The following is a 25,169-nucleotide window of genomic DNA, read 5'->3' on the forward strand; positions in this document are numbered from 1 at the left end:
CCCCCCAACGCTGTTCACCTGAGGACGCAGACTCAGCCAGGTGACAGTGCTGTGGGAGTCGCCACGACCACCTGTGTGACCTCAGCAAGGCTTCGCTGCAAGTCTGTTACCAACATTTAATGCCTTGTACGTGACTGGGGAGGACGGACAGGTGCCTGGGGAACAATACTTACATCCTAAACGTCCTTCCACAGATTCTGGAAGGAACCCTGATTAAGATTGCTATAACCTCACCATTATAAAAATAACATTTTAAAGTTTAACTCTTGTGCTTTAAAAGAGAAAGATCTGTATTAAAAAGTTGTGTATGTCTAAAATATCCTAAATTAATGTCAAAGGCAAACCAGGAATGTATTTTTAATAAATACAGCAAAAGTTATTATCTGTAGGATGTAAGGCACGCAGGGAAGTCAGTGAGAAAAACCATAGTCACAAGAAATACGTATTAAATACGTGAATAGATGACTGCATGGCTGAGTTAATGCATGAATGAGTAACAAACAAGCTCGATGGAAAATGGTCCAAAGAAATGTAATTACAACTCACAAGGAAGAAGAAAATGGATGATACACACAAAAACTTCATCGCTAGTGCTCAGATAAATGAAAACATGACGTCACATAATCTTTGCCTATCACATCGGCAGAGTTCTCAGTGGTGATAAGCCACGCTGAATGAGAAGCCAGCAGCGGTAACACTCAGGTAGCGGGGGCGTTGGTACCACTTTTCTGGGAACCATTTGACAGCATCAAAGCTCTGAAAAACTCTTACCCTTTGGCCCAGTGGTTCCACGCCTAGAATCTATCCTGTGGAAGTGCCTTAAAATGTGGGGAGTAACTGGCGGGTAAAGATGTTCATCACTGCACGATGCTGAGTAGGAAAACTGATGTTGGAAATGCCCTCGGTATCTGACAGCGGAAGAATCATTAACTAAGGGTAGAGCTGTGGGTGGAAGGTGCAGGGCCACCGAATCCCGTGCAGGGAGCTGACTAAACAGGATTCAAAACTCAAGTCAAGTACGATTTCAACTAAGTTTTTAAAAAGCGTGTGGGAAAAAAGCCGGAAGGAAATACACCAACTGTCGCAGAAGGGTTTCCTCGGGGGGCGGGGTGGGGGTGGTTTACTTCCTTCTGTGGTCTCTGTTTCTACCATCAGCGGGAGTGACTTTCGATCAGAAAACGAAAAGGCGTGCACGTGCGCATGCAGACGCAGACGGACCAGAAGGCATGCTTCCAGGACAGCGAGACGCCAATGTACAGTTTCTTGTATGGTGCCGGGAAGCTTGGACAAGGTGTACGGACAGAAATGCCGCTGGGCTCTACCTTTTCACACAGGGCAAGCACAGTTCCAGCCTGGATTATTGCAACCTGCTCTTCATTTCTCAAGTTCTAAAACACAAAAATGGGCAAGGGCATTTGACAGGGATCCCACATCACGTGCAGACAGTCAGCCCTACACGCCTTGGAGAGCTGCTCTCCGGACGGCCTCCCCGGGGTCAGCCCCAGTCACTGGTGGGCCGGCTGTGACACGTCTGAGGACCCGCCCTCGCCCTCTGGTTGGGGATGTCTCACACGGTGGTGCGGAGCCTTTTAGAAACAGGGCCTCCCTCAAGCCAATCTTTTAAGAAGGCAAAAGTGTCCCTTTCTGATTTCAGAAGCCTCGAGTGACCCCATGGCTCTCTGGGGATCCATCTTTGTGCGCTTCCCCCGTCATCACTCACAGGCTATCCGGATGCCCTAAGTTCAGAATCCCACTTCTGCCGAACGTGGACCCAGCCACCCAACCCAGGAACATGGCCATACAAAAGCCTTACATTGTACTTAGTAGATCTCTTAAATTAGGAAGAAATTAAAACGAAACGAAACAAAAGCCACACAGAGTACACCCGGCTCAAAACAAGGACACGAAACCAGAAACCGATCGCTCATAGTTACCCCATTATCGCCAAGGATATCTAATTTCTTCATAAGTTCAGAAATATTCACATCCTGGAAAAGATGGCCAACGTTCATGTTGTGTGAGCTACAAAGACCATCCACACCAACCTCTAGGGCCACGGTCCTCACTCCTGGATAAGACACCTCTCCCTTTCTTGTCTCTTAGGGCCTAAGGCTGGGCCAAGTGTTACTCTTAGTTCCTTCCCGGAGGGCAGGGAGGGCAGGCTGGTAACTAATACGTATGGACTGAGTTTTATCCAGCACAAACACGGCTTTCTGGAAAGGCTCATGGAATCCCATGGGTCAGAAGGGCCTCTCTGTGCCCGCGGGCCTAGGAGGACCCCAGGGACACAGCGAACACTCAGCTGTTAGAACCACCACAGCTCCCATCTCCAGAACACTCACCGCGCTTCGGGCACTGTACTGAGTGCTTCACGTTCATGATCTAAGTTAACGGTGTGGGCGTTGCCACTTAGAACGCCTAGACAAAGAGACTGAGGCTCAGAGTGGTTACGGGCCAGAGCTCGGAAGTGGCCGGGCTGGGGTGTGCACTCAAGGCTGAACAGGGGTACAAGCAGAGCGACATCTGGTGACCCACTAGAGTAATGAACTCTGACTTTCAAAATACGGTGGGGACGGGAGCATCTCGGTAAAAATCAATTCTGTCCCTGGCACCAGGACACCATCCCCTTCACAGCTGAGCCTGGCCCTGGAGGGGGCCCTGGGCCGTGGTGTAGCGGGGGCACCCCCCAAGCACGCTACCTTCACTCCTTCCTGGTGACAGAACAGCTGGAGGGCGCTGCTGTTGTTCTCGGGGAAGGTGCTGATTTGGAGGTTAAATGCTGGCGACCTCCGCTCTCTCTCCTGGGGAAAAGATTTGGTTTAAAAACAGAACTTTATTGGATTATTTACCACTTGCCATTTTCCCATGTTACTCAGCAAAACCCAATGAATTCCGGCGGGCAAAGGTGTTGCAAGAAAGTGCACATTCAGACTACCGTCTCCTCGTCGTGATGGAGACGCTGCGGCCTGTCTGCATTGCAGCGCATCTCCTGTGGAAACGGGGTTACTTCTTAACCTAATCAGCTGAGAAGCGGTGTTAGCAGTGTCTGAGTTGACCTGCTGCAGATCGAAGCCCAGGAAGTCGCACAATCATCGTTAGATACGCAATAAGAGCAAGCGCGTGGAATTCCAATAGACATTTGTTATCTCATTTAATCCTCATGCAACCCCACGAGGCAGCTGTTACTACTTCTGTTTTGTAGACAGAGAGACCAACCGAGGTCCCACACGAGTGAGCGGCAGGGCCAGGACCCAGACCCTGGCTTCCCATTTTTTTCCATATAATCATCTGATTTGGTTCACAATTTTTTTGGAACCCCACTAATACACCAGTGATCATTCTATCTCTGCCTTAGACTGACAGTCAGATCTCAGTTACTAAGGAAGGAAAACAATCATTTTCCCAGAAACGGTACTTATTAATCAAATAAGAGATACACTTTTTGAAAGGACCAGTCACTTACGGAAATAAAGGATAGCCGCAGAACAGTGCTCTGGTCTCCAAGGTGTTTCCTACACAGAGTCGCCTTTAAACCCTGAGCCATGGACAGGTTGGCCAGCAGAGGAGACCTTTCCAAATCATACTCTGAAATCAAACTGCTTTTATTTTCACAAAATTACGGTAAGTTGAGTAAGCGTGTGTTGGACCGCCGCCTGCAGACTCTGGCAGCTGAACCCATGGGCTTCCTTAGCCATTCAACTAAGATATGTAATCCAGATGGGCACTAGTTCAGATGGCAGGTCCTAAGCAGACGCTCTGGGACAAGGCTAAAGGGGAGAGGAAGGGCGGGGCCATCCATTCAATTAATTCCCACGAAGCCCCAGTCTGGCTAACCAGTTTAGAGAGAAAACCTAATCTCCCTTATTAGACAAGAACAACAGAATTCATCCCGGTTCTGTACAACAGATGCCTTTCCTACATGAAATACTTACATGGAGGGGAACAAAAGAAAGCTCTTATTTTTTTATGAATGAAAGTCAGAAAACTGGTTTCGAATGGCTCCAAAGGATGATGGAGACAAAGAACATTCTAGTGAAAGGACCAATGCTTATGGAATTCTGACGAGAAAGATGTGCAGCAGCAAAGAGCTGTGGGAGATTTTCTAACAGCCGCGGACGTGTTAACCACGACCTCCCGTAGCCTCCACTTCTGCTGAGTGAACCAAGGACTCAGGTCACGTTCAGGCAAGACGTGGGTCTGAGGCATTCGGGCCAACACAACAAAGGACAAGATGGGAAGCTGCAGTGCAAACAGAATTTCAACTGAAGCCGGGAGAAGAAAACAGAATCAGAGAAGCACCAACGCTGGCCAAGGAGCTCGCTTTTACTGACGGCTCTGTACATGCAAAGGCTTCAGCGGAGGGAGAGCAGGACCGAGTCACCACAGCTGCTTAGGGAACCGGCCACAGACTCGGTGCTGTTTAACCTGTTGATGATGTTTCGAATGGAAACAAACAAAAACAAAAAAAGGATTGTGAAGGCAATACAGTAACACACCCGAGGCAAGATTTCAGCTGGAAGCAATGAAAGCGTCAATACCCTCACTCCGGATCCGACTTGGTAACGGGAAAGGCACTGCAGGTTCTGGAACATGATTTCTACCCGTGAACAACGGTCAACCTCCCTTCTCGCTAAAGAGTAGTTCTGAGTTGCGGTTTGAGTTATCAACAGTAATTGTTTTAGTCCAACACTGCTGCGATGCCCGGCTCTGCATTCACTGGATCAAAGGGTTGGAGCAACGTTACAAGCTTAACTGCCTATGCAAGTATCTCCTTTCCCCCTGTTCACTTACCTGTGTTTACCTTGGCAAATAGAAAAAGGGCCAAACTAGCAGTAAACACATTATAGAGTCAGCTGCGGGCCAGGTCAGACCCCGCTCTTTCAAAAGGTGAGATTCATGCATGCAGGGTCACTTAAAAAGGTGTGCTATTAATTGCAACAGTGCTTCTGTCCAAGTTTGCAGAATGCATACCAGGTGACTATGCATGCAGGAAAGAAGTAGTTATGGAAATGAAACACAAATAAAAAAGGCAAAATATTGCAAAAACAAATTATTTTATTAAGTGCAAAACAAGCCGTAGGCAATAAATATATTAGCTCTGGTACACGTCCAAAGACTTCGGTGAGCATTCTCTCCAGAACATATTAAGGCAGTGAAATTATTCTGAACATACAGATTTGAAAAAAAAAAAGAAAAGAAAAGAAAGAAAGTGTCACACGTCCCCTTACACATGCTTGAAAACATCTGGGACTTTACATGAATTTCAGTTTGGGCTCAAAGAGAATGTCTGCTCCGTTTGAGAGTTTACAACAGATAGAGTCTCTTACTTCGAGTTCTAGCACTCGGAATTCTAACAGCTCGTTCTGATCCTTTGCATCTTGCATTTCGTTCTTCAGCTGGTTCTCTTCCATTTCCAGCCTGTAAATCTAGAGCAGAAATACCTGCAGGTTAACGGAGGGGAGAACCACTCCCTCACCAGGGGCCATGAGAACATGCCCCTCCATCACGGACCCCCTGAGCGCTGGCCTGAGGGAACAGGGACCATGACCAGAGGGAGGGCAGGGAGGGGAGGCTCCGCAGCGGCTGTGCAGTGCAGGCACTGCCGCCCTTTCTGCTGCAGAGGCCGGGGAGGGCGCAGACGGAGGCCTGCCGGCTCCTCCCTGCGGCCCCCAGCCTGGCCCAGAGGGGGTTCCCTTCAGATGTTTACTGAGCACACAAATGGTGTGGAAACTGAGGCACAGAGCGATCAAGTCCCTTCCTTGAGGTCAGTCGTGGGGGAAGTCAGAGCGACCTCCAGCCTATCCGAGCTCCTCCGGCCCAGATGCGCAGAATCAGCCCAGCCAGAGCCCGGCCAGCTGCACCAGGAAGGCGCACGTGCCTTGTGCTCCCCAGAGGGCTCTGGTGAGGGTGGTAGCAGATGTCCCGAAAGCACAGGTCTGGGAAGGGGGGTTGCCTGGGCCCCGAACCCACTGGGAGACCCTGGGCCAGTTACCTAACTGCTTAGTGCCTCAGGCTTGTCCAAGGAGGACCAGGGCAGCTCCCCGCGGCTGCCCGCAGCAAGGACTAAGACTGCATGGAAACCAGGGCCTTGGTGGGTCATGGGCACCATTGCTCCCTCCTCCCTATCAATACTGGGGTGGCGCCGCCCCCCAGGGGGATATTTGGACACAGTGAGAGACTGTTCCGTGCCTTCCAGAATGTAGTGAGCAGGACCAAGGATGGAAATCTCTCCGGATGCACCGGGCCGACTCGCAGGACAGTGACCGGTCCTGTCCCAATGCCCATGGAGAGATGGGACGGTGAAAGGCCACACAGTGGGTCAGTGCAGAGCTGGGACAGGACCGAGGCCCCCTCCCAAGGGGTGAGGCCAGGCTCGTCCAGCTGGCGTGTCCTAGGATGCTTAGAAGCTGAGGCCTAACCCAGGTCCGATCCCACCAGTGTGGGAGGTGCAGGAAAAGCAAAGCTATCCGGACGGAAAGGAGGTTGCTGAGGCTCAGGCGTGAATGATGGGGACTGACTATAAATAGGCCCGAGGGCTCTTTCTGGGAGGCTGAGAATGTTTCCAAAATTGCACTGTGGTGATGGTTGCACAACTCAGTAAATGTACCAAAAAAAAACAAACCAAAAACAAACCCAAAACCAAACAAAAAAAAACCCACTAACTGTTCACCAATAAGAACAAAATAAAGCTAAGGTCTTGTCCCAAAGCATCAGATCTACTCCCCAAGCTGACTCCTTGGAAAGTCCCATGACCAGAAAGTTCCATGACGGAGAGGGAGGGACTGGCTCAGCTCCGCCCGCGCCATGGCCTCTAGTCCATGAACTGGACCACGACCAACCAAGGTGGGGCCTGTCCTCTCACCTCCACCGGGAGGGGGAGGGGACCTGGAACCCAAGGCCACGGCAGAGGCAGCCTGGGGGCCTGTATCAGGAAGACAGGCGGCCCCCACGACGTCTGCAGGGGCCCCAGGGGGATGGTGGCCCCTACCAGGTTTGCAGGGGCCCCAGGAGGACAGGATGGGCAGGCCCCAGTGTGTCTGCAGGGCGGCCTAAACCAGCTCTGCGGGCCCCGCCCCAGAGGACAGGACCAGGACCAGGCCGGAGACCCCCGGAGTCAGTCCCTGATTCAACCTGAGGAAGATGTCCCTCCTCTGAGGGCTGGCTAGGCCCCTGGGGCCACCAGGAAGGGCACGGGTGAGACCCATGTGGCCAGAGTGGGCCTCTGAGGTCCCTGGGGGCTGTGGGCGCCAAGATTCTCTGGGAGGGGGTCCAGGTGTTTATGCCACGTACCTTTTCCAGCAAGTCTTGGTTTGTTCTGATGAGCAGCTGCTTCTCCTCAACCCATTTGGAATCCTAAGGGAAAGTACTAAACATGTTCACACTCATTGACGCAAACAGACGGCTCAATAACAAAGTGAGCGTCCGTGGGACAGATCGCTCAACATGAAACTTTGTAGCAAAAGCGTGAGGAAAGGACAGCGGTTAGAAGGACCTCACCGTCCCTTAAACCCTTAAACATGAAAGAGAGAAACGGCAGGCTTGTGAAGCACCCTCCTCCACGGCTCAAACTCCCCAGAGGCACGGGGGCTCCTCAGCACTGTGGACCGAACACCAGCTGCAGTGGGACCGAGGTGGCACCGCACACCCTCCCCCGGCTGTTCGTGCAGCCCGGGGGCCGGCGTCTAGGCCACGCCGAGGGTCTGCCCACACCCCAACCTGCGTCCTTACAGGGACGCACTCCTGCTCGCCCTTCTCCGTCTGGCTCTGGTGCCCGAACCACATCTCTCTGCCTGGCTGAGTCTGCCTGGAAAATTCCACGAGTGCAAGGTACTAAGCCTATCTTCACACCGGCATCCCCAGCGCCCACACGGTGCCCGGCACACAGCCGGGGGCAGCAGACATGGGGGACGGATGAATGGATAAGTGAGGGAACTTTCTTCCTTCTTCCCTCCTCGCCAACACTGACCACCCTGCGTCATCCCTGGGTTGGCCCCACGGGCTGAGTCCCTGGGAAGACAGCTGTGTTCCATTCATCCTTTTTCCTGTGGCAAGCGGTTTGCAACATCTCCCATCTCTGTGCCCCTTTGCAACATGACCCTGCAGCTCCTCCCAAGGAGACACGGCGTCTCTTCCCACAACCGCGAGGCTGGGCTCGGCTGTGATGTGCTTGGGTGACTGGGGTGTTAGCAAGGGGACGGCAGCAGAGGCGTGGTGTGTACTTGTGCTTTGGGGCTTGCCTTTCCTTCTGTTCACCCCACCCCCAGGCCCCCAGAAAAAGAAGCCAGCGCAGCTTCCTTGAGGAGGAGAGGACCACGAGGAGAGATCTGGCCAAGACCTGGCACCAGTGCTCAGAAAGGAGAGTGAGGCCACTGGGGGCCACCGAGCTGCAGTCACTCTACCAACACTGCAGCCTTCAGAACGACCCCAGATGAGAGCAGCTGAAGAACCACCAGCTGACCCCAACCCAGACTGCCGACCCACAGAGCTGCAAGCAGGCAGTCTGTTGCTGTGAACACTAAGCCCGAGGGGCTTTGGTGGGCGGTGACGGTAACTCATACGTCGTTCCACACACCGAGCACCAAGCCTGGCGCAGGGCAGGCGCTCTGGGAAGTGCTCGCGGAAGGAATGGCTTTGTTTTGTCCCCAGCTGGCCCCTTCCTTTGGCAGGAACTGAGGGGAGCCCAGGCCCACAAACAGGCCTCAGCACCCTCAGATGGGAGGTTAACTTATCTGCAGACCACGAGCCCAGCCTGGAGGAGGGAGGCTGAGGTCAGCGGCGGGTTAGTGTTCTGAAAACAGTCTGAAAACAGCCTCATCTGTCAGCCGGAATCCATCCCAGCTGCTGCTGAGCTTCCCTAAGCTCTCTTCCCCAGTGTGTTAAGTACTATTGCTGGCTCCATTTTAAAGATGAGGAAACTGAGGCACAAGAGATCGTGGAAATTGCCCGAGGTTGTGCAGCAGGTCAGTGGCAGGGCCAGCATCTGAGCAGGGGGGCCGGCTGCAGAGCGTGGGCTCTTCCCTGCTCTCCTGCCTCCGTGGAAAATTCTGGACCAGGGTTACGTGACCACCAGTTCCTGAGGGCTGGTCGCTCACCTGCCCCCTGTTGATTCTGGCTGCTAGCCAACAGCCTCAATTTGAACCCTGGTCATGACCCAAGCCCTCATGCCACTGACTGGACACCAGTCAGAGCCAGGCTAAGCCATCCGTTCTGCAGCTCCTCCCGGGTCCCCGTTAACCCACCTGGAACCTCTCACAACGCCTTCCCTTAACACTCGCCTCCTGCTCCCTGTGCTCCACCACAGGGCCTCTGGTTGCCCGCGCCCGACCCCCTCAGATCACCTCCTGCTCGGGGGCTGGGGCAGTGGTGCCACCAGACACTCCAACTGCTCACACACTGCTTGGCACCTTTGCGGTAGGCAGGGCCACGCGACTGTTTAGGCCAAAGAAAAGTGCCGAGGCAGAGAACGGCTTCTCCTGTCCCCTGCCGAGGAGGACGCACCGTGGACAGACCGGTACAAGATGGCGCTGCCTCCAGCGCTGGACCCTGAGTGACCACATGGAGCGGAGCCCCTCCGCCTACAGGAGGACAGGCAGCACGCTGAGCAGGACCTAAACCTCGTGGTAAGGCACTGAGAAGTCCTGGGGGTCTCTCCACAGGGAGCCACTGTCGTGGAGAGCGTGGCCCACCCGCACCGACCCTTGGGTTGGCGTGGCTCAGACATGCTAGCCTCTGAGGCGCTGGCCCCCCTGGAGCCCCTCAGGGCCCCCCACCCCCAGAGATGGGTCTGCGCCCAGGCTTTGCCTCTCTCACGTGGCCCACTGTCAATGAACTCAGAAAATTCAAATTCAGAGAATTCACTCATGGAGGTAATTCCAAGCTAAGATGCTCAGGGGCCCAGGTCTCCCTGTGACAGCCACAGCACGGAGCCCGGAGGCCGCCTCTGCCCTCGCTCAGCGTGGCTGCAGGGACTCGTCCAGCCCCACGCCTGCATCCTCGTTGGCGACAGCAGCTTTTCTGCCAGATTCAACTCAGAATAGACCGTGGTGGCCACCTGCCTCCTGGAACTGTCTCCTATCCTCATGCATGTGGTGAACAAAGAAGAAGCCAAGTTAGGCTCTCATAACACGGTTGATTTTTTAAAAACTTGTTAAAGAGGCATGTTAGCTGGGACATTCTCGCCTGGGCTCTGCCAGTGTTTTTTTCCCTCCTGTCTCCAGAGTAAACCATGCGGACCCACAGGACATGCCCCAGCGACACTGCCAAGGGGATAGGAAGGCAAGGAGCTGCAGGGTGCGTGACCGTTTCTGCTCACCTGTCCCTTCTCAACCAGTAACTTCTCCAGATCCTCGATCTTGGCCTGACACCTCAGCAGATCGGCCTGGAGCTGTTCCCGAGTCTGGAATAAAAAGATTAGGAGGTGAGCAGGTCGCCTATGATGGAGATGGAGTGGGGGACAGGACTGTACTGCCTCCGTATCTGAGGAATGGGTCCCCCTTAGGTGCACACGTTCAACCTGGCCTGCCTGCTTACAGGTAGGGGCCTCTGTCACCTACACGTGCGACATGGTTAAGGACTGCAAGGCCTTGAGAGGCCATCAGTGTTATTCCTCCTTGATTTTAGAGATGAGGCCACTGCAGCTTCTTCACGGGGGTGAGTGAGCCAGACCTGCCAGGTGCAGCCCAGCTTCCTGGCCAAGTTCAGCAGCTGCATCACTGACACCAGCAACACCCGCGCTCAGCGCCTCTCGTGGGCCCTCATCACCTACAGCCAGGGCTGGAAGCCAAAGTACCCCAAGGGCCAAGCGGGTGTTGTACATAAGGGAAGCTGACTGGGTGTGGGGCAACAGGGAGGGGTGGGGACTGTGGCAGACTGGAGGCGTGTGTCCTATCTCAGCAGGACGGCCACTCAGCCGTTGTAGCCAAAGGCGACTATGTGGAACAGGAAGCTGGGTGCTTATCGATGTTCTGAGAAGCCAGGAATCTGGGTTTTTTTTTTTCATAACAGAAGATATTTATGTTGTTTGTTTTTATTTTCCAATTTAAAAAAAAATAGAGGTACCGGGGATTGAACCCAAGACTTTGTGCATGCCAAGCACGTGCTCTACCACAGAGCTGTACCGTCCCCTACCCCTACCCCCAGCCCCAGGAATCTCGATTTCTATGTGAAATCTCTTGACTTTAAAATGTGGCAAGTAGATAACATTTTCAATAAAAAACACAGGCTTCAGCTCAAACCAAGTTCAAGCAGAGCACCTTGTCCGATGTCCAGGGTACGGGCTGGACTCGGCTGTAGCACAAGGCCCGCCCCACCCCAGCCTCATCCGCCACCTCCTGCCCTGTGGGGCTGTTGTGGGGATGAAACACTGGCCTCAGGGGTGCGCTCCCCGGGAGTTCCCCTCGCCTTCAGAAGGAAGGGCCAGCAGGCCCGGTCTATGCGACTCCTGAAGGCAGGGTAATGGCCAGTGAGTGGACGCTACCGGAAGGCAGAGCTCGGCCCAGCACGAGGGCTAGCGAGGCTCAGACCTGGGTGACTGCAGGGACCGGCGTGCCTGGTGGGCTGGGAGCACCCCCACGGTCCCTGCCAGGGCTCCCCGGGGATATTCTTGGGGGTTTCCCAGCCAGGAGGGAGAGGAGTTAAAGTCTAATTTCTTCACTGGCTCTTTAATTCCGAAATCATTCTTGCAAATGGACGGCCCACACGGCACGTGTCAGAGCAGCAGTGTATCTTCTGCAACTTCTGCTGTCACGCTGAGGATGGGAAGATAGTTTCCGTGGGGTCTGCCCAATGCTGGAACATCTCCCGGGCGGGAGACTGTGGTGCTTCCCCCAGCCCTCTACGAATCCCGCTGCCGGAAAGGCCATGTGCCACCCACCACCCGGCCCCTCGCCGCCTGCCCCACCCACCACACCTACCCGGGCCTCCCGCTCGGCATCCAGCGTCCCCCCGACCTGCTCCTGAAGCAGGGCGTAGGCTCGCTGCAGGGCCTGGTACTCCCTGGTCAGCTGGCAGAACCTCAGGTCAGCCTCCTCCCGGGTTGTTGTCTTAACGTCATAGAAAAGAAAAACATGATGAAGCACGTGACTTGATGTGAATTCCAGTGCCCGACTCCAGCGAGACAAAAGCAAACATCTGGATCTCACAGCTGCTGCCGCCAATTATGTAACCAACCGGTCATGGCGGGGACCTAACTGGATCTCTGGAGTGGAGGGCTCGGGAGAAGAAGCTGTCTTTGCAGTCAGTGCCCTTCCCAGGAGCTCCGTGGGCCCTGGGAACCGCTCAACTCGTGGGCCAGGGAGCAAGGGCAGGCCAGCCCGACCACAGCACCGTGAACACCTCCTTGTGACGGCTCCCCTGCCACCGCCCCAGCCAGCTCCGAAGGACACCACCACCCAAAGCACATCACTGTGAAGAGCTGGCATCGACATCATGCCCTTCATCGGGGTCCCCGAGGTAAATGCACGCGCAGACCCTGACCGAGGATGACGGCGAATGCGGTGTTTGGTGCTGAAAGACGCCTGTTACCTATTCTTGGTGAGAAAAGCAAACCCAAAAGCATGTGTCTGACATGATCACGTTTGAGGTGGGCTTCCCGAGTGCTTCCGCTGGCGGGGGCGGGGCAGGGGAGTAAAGCCACTCTCACTCCTCTGTGACTCTAGCTCCTGGAGGGCTGTGGTCATGAACCCGGATGTGTGGAGCTGGTGGGTCAGGAAAGCAGCAGGTGCTGAGCGGGGTGAGAGGCTCCAGATGGGCTGTGCTCTGCTCTTTACCCTTCTCAGTGCTGCCTGGACCCATTCCTACAATGATGTGCCATCTGTATACATATGGGTGACGGGGTGTGTGTGTGTGTGCACAGGCATGTGTGAGCACAGGGGAACAAATATAGGTGATGGGGTGTGTGTGTGCACAGGCGTGTGTGAGCTCAGGGGAACAAGGGACAGATGCCACGTGGCAGTTTAATGACAAAGGGGAAGCAACACCGCAGCGGCCGCAGGTCTCCTCTGTGAGATCCGTGCTGGGCAAGGGAAGGGTGGCGCCCCTGTTGCCATTCTTAGATCCCAGGGAAGTGGGGCTCGCCCTCCCTGGACAAGGTGGGCTGTGATCACACGGTCCTGCAGGTTTAAGTCTCGCAGTGAGGGAGTGACGCCTGCAGCTGCCAGAGGCCGGAGGCTGCCTGCCAGCATCCCCAGGGTGAGGTCCGCTTACGTCATCCAAGTCCTCCTCGGGCGTGGCCGGAGCCCTGTCTGTTCTGTCTGTGTTGCAGGACGTTTCTGACAGTGTTTCCGAGTCCACAGACTCCTCATCAAATCCAAAAAATGTCTCCACAACATGCTTCTGTAAAAGGCAATTTGCAGGACGTGAAGAAGGGACTCAGAACCGCCCGGACCCCTCGCCCCCTCGTCCCAGGGCAGAAGGGGCTACGATGAGCATCTGGGCCACCAGGCATCCCAGGAGGCGGGTGGTGGGGTCTGTGATCGCTGAGTGGGAAGGAGGCGGCCAAAGGTGGTCGGAGGATGGAGGGTTGCCAGAGTGTGCTGGCCAGACCCTAGATCCAGGCTCAGGAACTGATGACCTGTTGCAAGTCAGTCAGCCCCTCTGAGCATCTGCTTCCTTCTCCATCAGATGGACACAGAACCCCCACCCCATCTGCAAGCACAAAGTGAGGCCACCGAGTGCCGGGCTTGGCGCAGTAACACAGTGAGTGGTATCCTTGCTGTTCGGAGTAGGGGGGACGGGACCCCATGAGATGTCGGGTTCTAGACACCAGACACAGGGAAAGGGGAAAGGGGCAGGGTGTCCACAGGTGGAACCCGGGGCTCTGACTGGCTGGGCAAGCAAGGGGTGTCCTCACCAGACGCACCTCAAGAGGCAAAAGTTTAACTTTTTATTATAGAAAACTTGGAACATTTACAAAAATCAGAAGGAATAGTCCAGTGGATCCACATATACTCACAGAGATCATTTCAATGCTTTGTCTGCCGGCCTCCCCGTTACCCTCCCCAGGACTTCTCCCACCCCAAATGTCACAGGAGACAGGGCTTCACTCACTCATTCATTCAGCAAACACAGACTGAGCGCCTTCCACGGGTCAGATGCTGGGTGGGGTCTGGGAGCTGTGACTAAATCAAAACCAGGCCTGGTCCCTGCCACAAAGAGCTTCTGTCCCCTGGGGCTGCAGACATCGACCCCAATCACCAGATCAACATCCTGTGTCCTAGGAACACAGGCTTTTCCCCCAAAATAGCCCCTGAGAAAGATCTGTATTTGTTTTTACAATCAGTGAATACACTTCACCATGAAGAAAGAAGGTAACGAAATCCAGAGCCAAGCCCCAGGCTCCCACCGGTTGGTCCAAACGGGCTTCTCCCAGAGCCCCTCTCACCCCTGCTGAGAATTTGAATTGGTCCCTCTTGTTACAGAACTGAAATGAAGTCTACTTAACTTAACAAGTCCTGTTCATGCCCTGATTTTATATACTTGTACCTATCAATAAACATCGTGAAACTAGAAAAAGATACATTTTTGTTTATTTAATATGGGTGGGAATGCACCACCCTGGAACTCCTGACTCAGCCGCCTCCTCCACAGCTCCATGGTGGGGCGGGGCTAGTGGTCGCCGACTTAACCCCCAAACCTGCTGCTCCCATCATCTAACATGTGTTGCTTCCAGCAGCTCCATCCTTTTCAGTTGCTCAGGCCCAAAACTGAGGTCCCCCTGTGCTCCTCATTCTCTCAGGCCTCTCTGGGAGAAATCCTATTGGCTCCAGCTTCAACCCAGAATCCAACCCCTCATGGACCAGCGCCGCCACCCTGGTCCAAGCCACCATCATCTCTCACTGAAATTTAAAAAACTGCCTCCTACTGTCCTTTCCTCTCCTGCCCTTGTCCCGTAACCTGGCGGGCAGAGCGACGATTTTCAAACAACAGTCATGTCGTGCTGGTCCTTTGCTCAAAACCCAGCGGCTCTGCACCGCACTGGGGTAAACGCCAGCATCTGAGATGCTCTTCCCAGAACACACACGACTTCCCCCAAGTCTTTTCACAAGTGCAGCCCAATCCAGAAAGGTGTCCCTGACCATCTTGTCAAAACCCCACTAAACCACCCCCACCCACCGCTCAGTCCTCCTCCCTTCATCTTTCTCCACAGCACTTGTCACCAATTCTGCTTGCATGTTTGTTACATGTCTCCCTCCTCCAGAGTGTAAGCCCCAGGAGGTCAGGGATTTTGCTCCATGAGGACAAGGATTTAGGCTCTTCTGTTCCCCACAGTGGCCCAGGGTCCGACACACTCAGGAAATATCGCTTGTTATATGAGCGTCTCTGCTAATGAACTCAGTGCCAAGCGAACTTGCTGATGCACAGACAGTTTTAGGTCTGCAAGTGACACCCTTTCCCCACATTCCTGCAGCAGCGTCAGCCAGGCTGCCACCTGGCTGGGCACCCAGGGAGTCTGCCAGGTAGGAATGTAAGGCCCTACTGGGCGCCATCAAAGTCAAAGGCATTTCCTTCTGAGTGGAGGCTGGAGACACTCATATACTCAAATCCCCGCTCCAGAGGAGAAGCTCCGCCGAGTTCAGGTGTCAACAGTACTCCAGACGACTCCTCTCTGGGGAGCTGGGGCCAAGACCTCGGATGGCGGACGCATCTCCCGCGCTCAGCTCCTCTGCCCACACGCATTCACCCGGGCCCCAGGCTCCTTATTTTTCTGGGCAGCCACTCAGCTGACCTTACTTCTTGTAAACACTGCTAATTGCGAGGCCTCTGGGGACAGGTCTGTTTGCTACTGCGGAGTGCCAGAGAGCGGCTTCCCGGCCCACCAACGAGCCCCAGGGAACATCAAGACAGGCTCCACATGACCAGGATGGGATGCCGAGCAGTGGTCACCCACTAGCAGGCATCATGGGCCATTCTTGGGGACGATGACTCAGTTCCAGTACCTAGGATGACCTTTGAAACTTTGAGGGACTGCTAGCTAAGTACTCAATTATCGAGCCCTAATACAGGGCTGCTGGCTCCATCCTCAGCCCTTCCAGTGCTTCCATCCTGGTCCAAGCCACCATCATCTCTCAATGAAATTTAAAAAACCACCCCCTACTGCCCTTCCCCCTCTTGCCCTTGTCCCATAACCTGGCGGTCAGGGTGATGATTTTGAAACAAGAGTCATGTCGTGTTGGTCCTCTGTCAAAACCCAACGCATTTAAAGTGGAGCTGCACCTTCGTAAACAGCCAATCCCCAGACCCAAGTGGAGCCCCCTGAAGTATGATGCGGTCTCAGAGCCCAAGAGCCCAAGGAAGCATGCTGCAGTGAGGGAGGAGCAAGCAGCTCTGGGCAGGATCAGGCACCAAAGGGCATTCAAATTGTAACCCTACAGCCACAAAGGAGATGAATCCACATTTATACATACAGCACACCCCGTTTCCAGGGCAGCAGTGAGTGGACTGTGACCCTGCCTGCCCCCTGTACAACATATGGGTTGGATGAATTTTTTGTTTGCCTGTTCGTTTGTCTGTTTTTAGAGAGGGGGTTTTATTGTGTAAAGAGGCTGACAGTACAGAGCAAAGACTGTGCCACGTTATAAGACACAAGGGTTGGGTGAGTCCTCTGAGGGTTACTGTCTTTAAGTGTTCTACACCGGAAGCCAAAATGTACCACATCTATTTATGACCTTACTCATAAAAAACAAGATAGAAAAAGACATTTCAAGGTTGCAAGTGAAAACCTGGTGGCTGTCTTCTTTGAAGACAAAGCAATACTGCCTTATACTGTGTTTTCATAGACATGAAATAACACACTAGTCTCCACGGAATGAGAGAATCCCCCGGAAATACTGGTTCTCAAATGCTTGGCTCCTAACGGGCTTTTAAAAATGCCAAGCATGAAAGAAGCTGTCGAGTTTTCAGAGCCTCCACCATTCAAAAACTCCCGGGGAATTTCCTAAGGAGAGGAAATTCACGAGCACAAACGTCCATCTTTGCTCATTTCAGGAGTGTCTTCTACACACGGGCGCACCCCTCCAGGCTTCCATTTTCCGTACCACCGAAGTCTTGCCTTGCTGACACCTTTTAACAAATGCATCCAAATACTTAAAGTGTGATTTCGGCAAAAATGACGGAAAAGTAAACATTTCTTTGCCATTAACATGTTGGGTAGATAGAGGTGTTCGTTCTTAGCAGATCATATGGGATGGAGAGGAAACGGGGCGGGGCAGCATCCCACAGAAACCCTCATCTGACTCCGAGCTCTCTCAGCCGCCCCTCTCTTCACCCGGGTCCTTCCCAACAATCGCCATCACAGGAAGGGGCATCCAGGTCACAGCTATGCACGTTCACGTAACCGCGACCGTCCCCGCAGCCGACCGCGTACCTTCATGCTTATAGGTCATCTCTTGGCAGCCGGAAAAGTACAGGCACACCAGGGTGCAGAGACAGAGGAAAAAGGAGAAGTACAGCACGAAGAGGATGTACTCCATGGCGGGGAGGGCTCTCGGTGCCCGCTAGCCCAGGCGTGTCCGGGGAGCCAAAAGCCACATCCTCGGCATCAATCCCCAAGCCCCCCTGGAGTCCCAGGGACAAGCACCAAGCCCCTCCCAGGGGTTCTCCTCTCCCTCATGCAGCCTGCTCTCTTCCTGCCGATTCTCTGCTGCCGAGTTCTGAGAACGGGGACACTCCGGAAGGTGTGCCCCTATTAAAAGGGAAGTCAGCTCTGGGGCAGATCCGTGGGTTGAGAGGAGCCGGTTTCCAGGGGCCAGGCCTGAGCTCATCAGTCACAGAGGACAGCCCCTGCGCTGGCGTATTCTCTGGGGGCCTTCCTCCCGGAACGCAGGCTCCCCGAGCTGCCCCGTTGTCAGGGCCATTCCACGGGCCCGGGTCCCTGGACGGTCGCAAGGCCCCCTGGGAGGAGCACTAGCAACCGCGGGGTGACGGAAGCTTTCTTCAGGACCAGAGCCCAAAGCAGGGAGGCACCTCCTGCTTCGTGTGCTTAGGAAATTTCTGTGGTGATCCCTGCCCACCTGAGTGCATGCCGGGCCAGCTAGCCTCACTGGTTCTCAGCAATCCTTCCGTAAGCATTTGTTTTACCCTTACACATTCTGAAACAAACCATTATTCAACAGGAAAACGGCAGCTGGAATGGCATCCAGTCCCCCAACCATCTGGCACCTACGAGGGCACTGAGAAGCTTTTCTAGGCATGAAATCAAAAGTAAAACTCCTCATAGTGGAGAGGGAAAAAGGGTAAGTTTTACCATAAAAAAGTAAAACTGTACTTTTAAAGGTAGTAAAGCAACACTGAAAGGCAAAGAAGAATTCACAAAAGAATAAACACATACATAGCCAAGTACACACGTATTTCAACTCAATACTGCTTGAGACTCCGCTCCTTCCAAAGTAGCCATGATATGTAACTGTGTCCCACTATGCAAGTTAGTGCTAAGCCTTTAAGTCATGTTTCCCAATGAGGTGTCACCCAGGCAGAGTTGGGACTGGTTCAGGGATGGGCCTGTGACCAGGGTGAGCCAAGAAGCACCAGCCCTGGGACTTTTGCTGGAACCACTGAGAAAGAGAGATGTTCTCCAGCCACAGAGGTTGCTAGGCAGGTGTAATGCCAGTCGGAAGCTGCTAAGGCTGTTAGGGCCACTGCAGTAGGAGAGCCTGCTTGAGAAAGAGGCCAGCCCAGAGGAAAGCACAGTTGAAAGATGAAGATAGACCGGTTCCTGGCAATACTGTGTGAGCATCTAGATCCCGCCATGCCTGAAACCTGCCCCCCTAGACATCTCAGTTGCATAAATTCTTTTCTTTGCTTAAATGACTTTGAGTTTTTGACATTAGCAAGAGAAGAAATCTTGGCTAATGGGGGAGAGAAAGAGATAATCCTAGAAATCAAGCCATAAAGCCATCAAGCCATCAAACTATTGAGTTCTGGGACGAGACTAAAGGTTGATTTCTCTGTGAGCTGCTCTGTACCTGGACCCTCAAGAAAAACCAAAGGCAGCCTTTGCCTGGCATGTGCAAACCACAAGACACGTCCAGCAGGGTTGCTTCCTGTATGTACTTAGACCCACTGTTGCCTGAAGTTCCTTAGAGATGGGGGCACCCCTCTCACCTGTCATTTGACACTCTGCTGTGCCCATTAGAAGCCCCACAGATGATGTTGAGAAGGATCCTGGCCTTCACCACTCAGCCCACTGTGGACACCAGCTGCTGCAGGCCCCGGGCAGGAGGTGAGCAGGGCTGGATCTCCTTGAGGGCCTGGCCAGGGAGCCCCAAATTCATCCCCCAAGAAATAGGGAGCCACTGGAAGATTCCTAGGAAGAAGGTGGCAGGGTCTGACTTGTGCCTTAGAAAGATCATTCTCACAGCTCTGGAGAGGAGGGAAGATGCTGGAGGCAGGGGAGCAGCCAGGGAGCTGCGGCAATGATCCCCGGACAGCAGATGAGGGCTCAGAGGAAGGTGGTGGAGACAGATGAGGAAGCAGAGGCCTAGCAGGGTGGGCCTGAAATCAGGGAGCCTGTGCCTCAATCCCCTCCCCCCTGGGTCTGGGGTCCCCTCCTAACACCAGGCAGGAGGCCACGAGCTATAGGCCTGCCTTCCAGCCAGCTCCCCACCCCAGACTGAGCCCCCCCCCCGATGCTCACTCTGGGTGTTGGGGTTTCCTGTCCCACTTAAACACAGTGCCTAGAACCACCATCACTTTCTGTCTATTTCTAAGTGTTTGGGTGCGGCCTGGATGTCCCCGTGGTCCTTGCTATGCCAGATGAGATGCCCTGGACAGGCTCTGTAGCCAGGTCAGGCCCCAGCTCTGCTCTCTCTCCTGCCCCCAGGGCCCAGCAACCTGCATCACTGCCCCAGGTCGGGACAGTGTAGACTGTGTGCTACTCAGCTGCCCGAGTGTGGCCCTGCATCTTTGAAATTGGCCCCATATTCTGTCTCCAGAACCCAAATCTCTCGAGTCCTTTACCAGAGGGTCCCACAAACCCAGCAGGCGGCACTCAGAGCAGCGACTGGGGCCTCGTGAGCTTCTGGTGCGGAGCTCAGCTGCCCACCTGGCCAGGCTGTGGAGGAAGAACAGGTGACAGGTGACTGCCCAGCCTGAAAGGAACAAGCTCATGACACTTCCAGGGAATGAAACACGCAGCCGAAGTCCTCCGCTGCACGCGGCCACGCAGAGCCCCGCAGACCGGCAGGGCTGAGATGACGAACAGCTCACCTCGCCAGTGTGACTGAGCCCCACCGAGTGGGGCGAGCGCTGTGCTGGGAGCTGCAGGTACCCGAACAAATGAGGCAGGATCTGGCCCTTCCCATGTGCTCAAAGGCTGACAATAGAGCCCTGGGGAGGGGCTGTCTAAGAACAAAGTCAAGTGGAAACAATCAGAAAGAAAAAACGATTCCTTTGGCTACTGAAATATGGGAAAGGTGTGCACGTGATGAAAACTGCTCGGCACCCCGCCAGGCCCAGGCACGTCAGCCGGCTTGTTCCAGGGCTGCTGCGGCGCCCCGTCCTCCCCTCCATTAGGCTACAGGCTTGGCCTCGGGGGCACAGGGTCAAGTTTGGTTAGGCCTCAGGTGTCCTATCAGAATGGATGCCAGAGCCACTGGCCAGGAGGGGCCGGCCAGAAGCTCCTCAGGAGTCATCTGCTTCCTGGTGACAGCAGAGCCATGGTCCATGGTCCATTTGGGAGAGGGGACCACAGAACAGATGCTTGAGCCTAAGGAAGGGTCTATTCTCCGGTAGCACTTGGATGTTTCCCAGCCCCCCCTCGAAGGATGGCTGCCACCTAAAGGGCACTGAGATGCCACCTCACTGCTACTTGATACTGTCTCTAAAAGCAGGGTACATGAATTAGAGTAGGGGAGGGGGAAGGGAGGGGCAAGGCCTGTGAATCTGCATTTAACAGGGACTCCAAAAGAAAGCTGCTGATTTAAGATGAAGGGAGAAAGGCAAGCTATAACTGATTGATCCTTGACTACACGGCAGGCGTGGAGCCAGAAGCTTCATTTCATCTCACGGATGTGATGTTCATTCTAAGAACCAGGAAACAGACGTTCCCAGAGTTCAAGGACACACATCTAGAAGCCGGGTCCGACTGCCACACTGCTCCAGGCTACAGCTTCCCAGCCTCACCCAAGAAACCAGCCCCACCCTCAAGGCGTGTGAACCAACTATATTAGGTTCAGCCGTTGCTCGTGTGCTCAGGGTCTCCTAGGACACAACTCTGTGCTGCCAGACCGCACGCTCCAATGGCTGACTCGACGCCTCCTGCCATGTGTCCAGTTAGGTCCTGATCAGACCTTCCACAGGGCAAGCCCCTCTCCCTGGACAGGGCCTGAGGAACGACTCAGGGTCCTTCTCCTGCAACCCCCACTTGGGGCTGAACTAGTAGTGTCTCCCAGCAGGGACAGTCAACACCAGTCTTGTCCCCAGAAGCCCCCTGAAACAGCTCAGCAGCCCTTGGGGCCGTGGTGGCCCCCCTGGAAGATGAGGGCTGACATCCCTGCTCTGCCCTCGGCACATCTGCAGCAGCTGGGCTGTGGGTGTGGAATTGCAGGAGCCCCTCTGGGGGAGCCGCCGAGTCCAGGGAGGCTTGTCATAGCCAGACAGCAGGGACGGCTGTCAGACTTCCGGAAATGCTGGAACCTTCAGTGCATTCACCATGACACTCTGTCAAGCAAAGACTCTGGCAAAGTGGCAAAGTGGCAAAGTGCACAGATGCATAAGAGACAGTGAGATAGAGGCATTTAAGGGGAGAAAGAAAGTAGTGAATCCTTGTGGTCAGTGGGAGACAGGGAAGGGAAGATGCCCAGGCCTGAGAGGCAGCCCTGGGGGATGAAAACCCTGCCCCACGGATGACAGATGATAAAGTAGATGCGGTGTGTGTATACACACACACACACACACATGTATATATACACAATGGAATATTACTCAGCCATAAAGAAGAACAAGATACTGCCATTTGCAGCAACATGGATGGACCTAGGGATGATCATACTAAGTGAAGTAAGCCAGGCAGAGAAAGATATATACCATATTATGTCACTTATATGTGGAATCTAAAATGAAAAGATACAAATTTTATTGACAAACCAGAAACAGACTCATGGACGTAGAAAACAAACTATGGTTACCAAAAGGGAAGGAGAGGAGAGGGATAAATTAGGAGTTTGGGATTAACAGATACACATTACTATATATAAAACAGATAAACAACAAGGACCTACTGTGTAGCACAGGGAACTATGTTCAATTTCTTATAATGAGCCGTAATGAAAAAGAAACTGAAAAAATATATATGTATGTATATGTATATGTGTGTGTGTGTGTATATATATAACTGAATTGTTTTGCTCTACACCTGAAACTAACATTGTAAAGAGAGTACACTTCAATTAAAAAATAAGAATTAAAAGGAACACCTGCCCGATGAACCCAGCCACCCCACCCAGCCCCAGGCAAGCCAGGATTAAGTAGAAACACAGGGGAGCAGTTGTACACTGAATCTTGAGAAACAGAAAGACGCTGGAGGGTCACAGTAAGTGGGAAAGACCCTGAGCCAGGCCAGGAAATTTCCCACAGTGGTTCCCAGGATCCGCCCTCTAGTGGCATCAAACTATTATAACTACAGTGACTGAGCATCGTCAGCCTTCCGGGCTGACCCAGGATCAGGCAAGTGCATGTTCCCAGTTGTTTATTCAGTCAACGACCATTTAAGGCCACCTAGTCTGTGCCAGGCAGTGACCAGGACACAGGAGTAGGACACAGCCCCTTCCCTCCCTGCCCGCTGTACACTCAAGCCTAGGAGCTCCTAAGTCCCTTCCAGGCCTTTGTAAAGTCCTCTTCCCATAAACACATTCAGAAATCAGGAAGAGGGGAAACAATTTTTCTTATTCCAGGCCTTCTGGTAAAGGTTTGAAAAATACAGTCACAGCTCAAAAGTGGGTTTCCCCAAAACCCCACTTAGATGCTTTATGGGGTATGTGACACCACAGCACGTCCAGCTCATGCCACAGACCGAACACTTTCAGATGCTGCTTTTTAAACGTATGTCTTGTGATGAAAAATGGCATCACGTACGTTCCTGGCAACTCTGTGAAATCACATAACTCTTCTACAAAGTGAGGGGGCGGGGGGAGCGAATGTTCTCGATCAAAGCCTCCACACCCCCTAACCCACATTTTGACCTCTGGGAATCCACCCATGGGAGTGATCCAGACTACGGACACAGCTTTCTGGCCAAAAGGAGTTCACTGGGGTGACACTTATAGAAGCAGGAAGTCCAGCAACAGGGGATGAGTGGTCACTGACTGAAATGTCCGGCGCCCAGGGACTCCAGCAGGACCGGCCCGTGGAGAGCCGTGCGTGGCGGCAGAGACGTGTTTCCTGCACCATTATGCATGGCTGTGTGGAGCCAAACACGCCCAGCAGACACAGGATGGTGCACAAATTTATGGCCCATCTACTCGATGGATTATATAGCCACAGAAATTAATATTTATGGTGACAGCATCATAACATAGATAAATGCTGTATAGTATAATGTTAAGTGAAAAAAACCAGGGTGCAAAAGTGCAGTCCACAATTACAGTTGCATTATTAAAAACAAATGGAAGCAGAGCAAGGACTCAGGGCGGAGGAGGGGGAAGGAGTCCATTAAAATGCCAGCAGTGATTGACTGATTGTCCTGGAAGGTACTGCTGCCATGGACCACTTATTTCCCAGATAGTCTTATGATGTGGTTATCTTACTTCCATAATAAAAACAAGCATTTAAAAATAACCAAGTTCCGCCAAACCACTTCCCATTTCTGAGCCTCTAATGTCAGCGTGTAGAGACCCGTGCCTTGTTCAACTTGACTCCGTACAAGTTTGGACCCTGGAGCCCCAGACTTCAGTTAGGATGTCAGCCTTGTCAATTTACTTTATCTCTTTGACTCATTTCTGTATTTTATATCTATATGCTTCCTGTAACTGCAAAATGGAAAAAGCAACGCTGACCTCAACAGGGTTGCTACGAGGATTAAATGAGATGGTATAAAACAGCTATTTAACCGAGTGTCCAAATTTGGTCCACAGATCGATTTTATTTGGCTCACTCATTTAGAGTGTACTATAAACATTTTCACCAACACTGAAAATCCTTGGATTTTACATAAAGGTGTTACGGGTTAAACCGAGTCTCCCCCAAAAAGATCTGTTGGAGTCCTAGCCCCCCAATTCTTTAGAATGTGGCATCATTTACAAATATGGTCACTGTAACAGTTGTTAATAGGAGGGCATACTGGAGTATGTTGGACCCCTAATCCAACGTGACCAGTGAAGAAGATGGCCGTGTAGTGACAGAGACGCACAGGGAAAATGGCATGTGACGAGGAAAGCAGAGACTGTAGTTACACAGCTTAAAGATAAGGCCAAAGATTGCCAGTAAGTCACCAGAAGCTAAGAAGAGGTAGGAAAGGATTCTTCTACAGGGTTCAGACAGACCATGATGCTGCGAACACCTTAATTTTAGACTTCTAGACTCCAAAACCGTGAGATGACACATTTCAGCTGTTCCAGGCCACCCATTCTGTGGTGCTTGGTTTCAGAAGCCGCAGGAAACTAACACGTGGGGCTCTCCACTTCTCTCGAAGGACTGGAATATCCGACAGCACCCAGCTCACTTTCTAGTCGCAACTGATATTCTGGGCTCAGTTGTCCACAGTCCCCACCTCTCCCTACTGTGACCTTGACACCAAAGCCGTATGTCTGTGATCATTCGGTATCACATCTGCACTGCTATTTTCTTTACAGAAGAAAAATATTTCTCTACAACCATCTCTCTATGGTTATAGGGCCGTCTGATTCACTAAAAAGAACAGGCCCACATCTTCGTGGAAGTGAAAAATGTTTACGGGTTTAAATGCACACCAAGTCCTTTTTTCTACCTGCCCCAATTCGCTCTTTTACATCCCAGCTTGGGCCCTGTGGGCATCTGAGTTTTCCAAGCCCAGCTCTGCTCTCCTCACTGGACATTTGGAAATTATCTCTAAAAAAATGGGCAAACCCCCAATTTCCAAAAAGAATGCACTCTGCATCATTCCAAAAGAACCAGAAGCTCCTGATTTTTCAAAACAGGATAAAAGATGTTATAAACCAAGACCAAGTGTCCTTTAAATCCTTCTAAAGGTCTAAGTATTT

At 52.9% G+C, this 25,169-nt stretch overlaps 1 protein-coding gene and 1 long non-coding RNA gene across 4 annotated transcripts in view; one reads left to right on the forward strand and one right to left on the reverse strand.

The window, feature by feature from the left end:
- JAKMIP1 (janus kinase and microtubule interacting protein 1) overlaps positions 1–25,169 on the reverse strand; it is a 112,234-nt gene that overhangs the window by 16,964 nt on the left and 70,101 nt on the right. The window contains exons 9-16 of one of the 2 annotated variants that reach the window (XM_031685996.2): positions 13,204–13,332; positions 11,913–12,041; positions 10,313–10,396; positions 7,291–7,353; positions 5,328–5,426; positions 2,700–2,801; positions 1,935–1,988; positions 1,323–1,388 (exon numbers count right to left, since the gene is read on the reverse strand). In XM_031685996.2, coding sequence (XP_031541856.2) covers positions 1,323–1,388; positions 1,935–1,988; positions 2,700–2,801; positions 5,328–5,426; positions 7,291–7,353; positions 10,313–10,396; positions 11,913–12,041; positions 13,204–13,332 — 726 coding nt within the window. Of the gene's footprint in view, positions 1–1,322; positions 1,389–1,934; positions 1,989–2,699; positions 2,802–5,037; positions 5,427–7,290; positions 7,354–10,312; positions 10,397–11,912; positions 12,042–13,203; positions 13,333–25,169 lie in introns of those variants that run through there. The other variant, XM_072946485.1, reaches the window with a different exon arrangement.
- Positions 12,065–14,491, forward strand: LOC140688090 (uncharacterized). 2 transcript variants are annotated; one of them, XR_012062829.1, is made up of 3 exons: positions 12,065–12,531; positions 13,621–13,695; positions 14,279–14,491. It is a non-coding gene; the product is annotated as an uncharacterized lncRNA (long non-coding RNA). The 2 variants fall into 2 exon arrangements; XR_012062828.1 differs by having other exon boundaries at positions 12,065–12,450.

The sequence above is a fragment of the Vicugna pacos genome, chromosome 2, assembly GCF_048564905.1.
Source record: "Vicugna pacos chromosome 2, VicPac4, whole genome shotgun sequence".
NCBI lineage: Eukaryota > Metazoa > Chordata > Mammalia > Artiodactyla > Camelidae > Vicugna > Vicugna pacos.